This window comes from Odontomachus brunneus, unplaced genomic scaffold, assembly GCF_010583005.1.
Source record: "Odontomachus brunneus isolate Ranch 3 - 2012 unplaced genomic scaffold, Obru_v1 Obru_scaffold_072, whole genome shotgun sequence".
Classification (NCBI taxonomy): domain Eukaryota; kingdom Metazoa; phylum Arthropoda; class Insecta; order Hymenoptera; family Formicidae; genus Odontomachus; species Odontomachus brunneus.
In genome coordinates, this window is record NW_022639522.1 from 420,035 (window position 1) to 423,511 (window position 3,477).

The following is a 3,477-nucleotide window of genomic DNA, read 5'->3' on the forward strand; positions in this document are numbered from 1 at the left end:
ACCATCCACCTTACTCACCAGATCTAGCCCCAAGCGACTTCTTTTTGTTCCCTCATCTAAAAATTGCGCTCGGAGGACAGAGATTTTCGTCAAATGAAGAGGCAATCACCTTCGTGAACAATTATTTTGCAGAGAAAAACGCCGAGTACTATTTCGACGGGTTACAGAGATGGGAGCATCGCTGGGAGAAGTGTGTAGATTTACAAGGAGACTATGTTGAAAAATAAAAAACAATTTTCAGAAAAAATGACTTGTATCTTTGTTAGGTCGGAAACTTTTCAGACCACCCTCGTATATTGGTACCACGCAATACGCTTTACATACACAAATTAAAGAAAATACGTCCCACTCGTTCCACTCATCTCTGCAATGCCTCAGTTTACGATAGAATATCTCACTATGTGATATATGCCTCCAGAAACGCAATAATTTAACAATTGCATTATCTTGAGGGAATGTTGTCTAAATTATTCATCTCCCTTACCATTTGCTTCAAGTCTATAGACTAGATAAAGCGTTCAAAAGTCTTTATCATAGAGAGACTATCTTGGCTTACTTTAACAGTTGTTATATATTGTAACACAATTGCAAAAGCATATATTAATTTAATTCATCAAACGCGTGTATTTTTCCGACTTATACCAATAGTAAATAATAAAAACAAGTATTAACTTTATATCTTTCAAGCTTTCATTTCCATCTTTTTATTTTGCAAGAATATTATTCAGACTTTATACTCTGTTCTTCAAAGAAAAATTTATGAGACAATGTATAGCGTTTCAAGTAATACCTCACTATAGTATGCATCCAAATAATGACAATGCATCGCAAACTCTTGTATCATCCATTGTTGTAACTCAACGCGAGGTATAAACTGTAATAAACAGCAGTTATCTATGATACACTTGTACGTCAGCTTGGCATAATCATGCAAGAAAAAGTAACGCTAAAAAAGGTGATAGTTGTCATGAAGTTGAGTTTATTCGTTATATGGTTTTGGCCGCTGCCACAGAACACCAGTAAACGCAAGCTGCTTTATCTGAAGTTGTATGAGTTCGTCTCTGTGCTACTGGCAATAATGTTTTTAGCATCGGTGTTATATGGTTTGATGAGAAATTTAAATAATCCTAGTCTCGTCATAAAATCAGTCTTGTCTTTGTTTCCTATCTGTCACCTTATCTGGAATATTTTAAGTCATGCAGTTATTTATCAACGCTTACAAGTAACTAACGTAGACTTTTTTTTTGAAAATAAATGTGTCTCTCTCGTACGTGTTCTGTTGACACGATATTATTTTAAAGATTTAATGGTTGCAGTACGTTACTTTCGAAATGGAGAACTTTTGCGCACTGATCGACCCTCACGAGGAAGCGATTATTCAACGAAAATACATCGATAAGTATACCAGCTTTTACGGTTTTTGCATAGCTTCATTCTACCTAACTCCTCTCGTTATCGTCATGGGACCTATTGTGTTGGACCAGCCACTTCCAGTATTTGCCGAATTTCCGTTTGACGTATCTCGTCAACCACTGAGAGCTATTACATACATACATCAAGCTGTCGTAGCCGTGCTAATATCAGGATATTTGTCGGTAAACGCTTTCATGGCGTTGTTAATCTGGTTGACGTCAGCGAGGTTTAAATTGTTGAGCGAAGATATACGGGCAGCTACGAATATCTATGATTTTATAAAGTGCATCGATAAACATCAATATTTACTTAAGTATGATATTGTTGTTTTTATATCTAAGGCAAATGTAATTAGCTAAAAATATCAGACTTGCGCATGTAGTTAGGGAAAAAAGTTGATATTTTTAGGGAATAGTATTAGTCATTGTGGAGAAAATTTTGGATATATTCACAAAGATAAATCTGATAATACACAAAGCTGATAATACAGAATTTATTATAACAGATATTTTTTTCATCTTTCTCAATGTAAGGGGAGTAAAAAATATAGTATGATGTTTGATATTTCAAATAATATTAACAAACCTTTTATGTTTAGATTTGAATAGCTCTATAATAATGTAATAATAAATATCTAGGTAATATGTATTATGAAAGCTTCTCATAATGATTAATACTATTTGTTAAAGTAGTAATCACTCTTTCTGAGATATAATTTATTTCTTACAATTACTTACTATAAATAAATAAGTGGGGACATATTTTTACTTTTTTCTGTACAGTAGTATCAGCAATATTTACAAGGAACATTCGCGAAGTATGTGTCTTCGATTTCGATGAAACTTGGCATATTTATAGAGTGGCCAAAAATAAGAGACCCATACTTTTTTACCGGCAATGGCTCAAGTTTAAAAGGTGAAACTACCTTTCAAAATTTCACCCCCTTGTTACTATCTCTGTAACTATTGGAGATAAAAAAAACTTCTTAGACAATAGTTATACGGTTTTTTAAAAAATAAAATTGACTAGGTTAAGAAAAAAATATCTTTAACAATTAACAAAATAGTCATTGTTAGTTTTAATTTTTAATTTTTGAAATTTGTTGTATAGATAAATAGTTAGTATTTTTATTCTGAATCCACTTATATATAATGTTTTATATTAAAATTATAATATTATTAAGATTTTATTAAAATATATAAACGGAAAGATATATAAGTGGTAGCGAACAGCGCGCTTGTAACGTGCGCAACCACTAAATTTTTTTAACGGGGTGGAAATGCTCAGCCCTCTGAAAAGGATCGAAAGGTATGCCACACAGATAATAATATAATACTAACAGAAAGATAATATGATCCAATTAACAGTTTCAACACGACCGCATATTTCACACGAAGATTCGTACGTGCCGTCGACATCTTCCACACAGATCTTATCATCTGCTAAATAAAATAAATTTGCAATAAAATTTGCAATAAAACGGCCGATATCACGTATACGTGATTTTACTATCCAGTTATCAACCGCGATCACATAAACGTAACTTCGTTTGGCCAGCAGTTATTGGCCACTATTACAACAAAATTCACTGATGGAAAACAATAAGGTTTGCGCGGAAGATGCTAGCGGCACGTAAGATGAATGTCTCAATTAATGACCAAGTAAGCTCATCGTGAAAATGAAATGCTAAATTAATAACATAAATGCTAAACTAAATACTGCGACGTCTTTTATTATCGATAGTAGCAGACAGTCGGCTGTCCGCTTCGTCGGCAAATTACCGCGGTCCCGGATATTGTTACGAACCCACCAACTCAAGTTGGGCGCCAGGTGCGGTAAGGCCGCACCTCCTCACTAATTATTACTCGCCAAGATCTCTAAATTACCGTCCGTCTTTGATATCGCGGGGACGGAACGGGACCGGTAGCTCTTCTTTTATTTCAGTCGGAGTAGGGATGGGTTTATTCGTTATGGGTGGAAGCCGAGGAAAAAGAAAGCACTCGTAATTTCGGTATAGATCTTTATTAGATCGGTACATGCGCTTTCCGGGCGCTATTCCTATCC

At 34.5% G+C, this 3,477-nt stretch overlaps 1 protein-coding gene across 1 annotated transcript in view; it reads left to right on the top strand.

Annotated features, from left to right (window-relative positions):
* Nucleotides 1-862: 862 nt before the first annotated feature.
* LOC116847005 (odorant receptor 49b-like) overlaps nucleotides 863-3,477 on the top strand; it is a 44,308-nt gene continuing 41,693 nt past the window's right edge. The window contains exons 1-2 of the mRNA XM_032821541.1: nucleotides 863-1,222; nucleotides 1,317-1,726. Of these exons, the coding sequence (XP_032677432.1) occupies nucleotides 929-1,222; nucleotides 1,317-1,726 (704 nt within the window). The 5' untranslated portion in view covers nucleotides 863-928. The remainder of the gene's footprint in view (nucleotides 1,223-1,316; nucleotides 1,727-3,477) is intronic.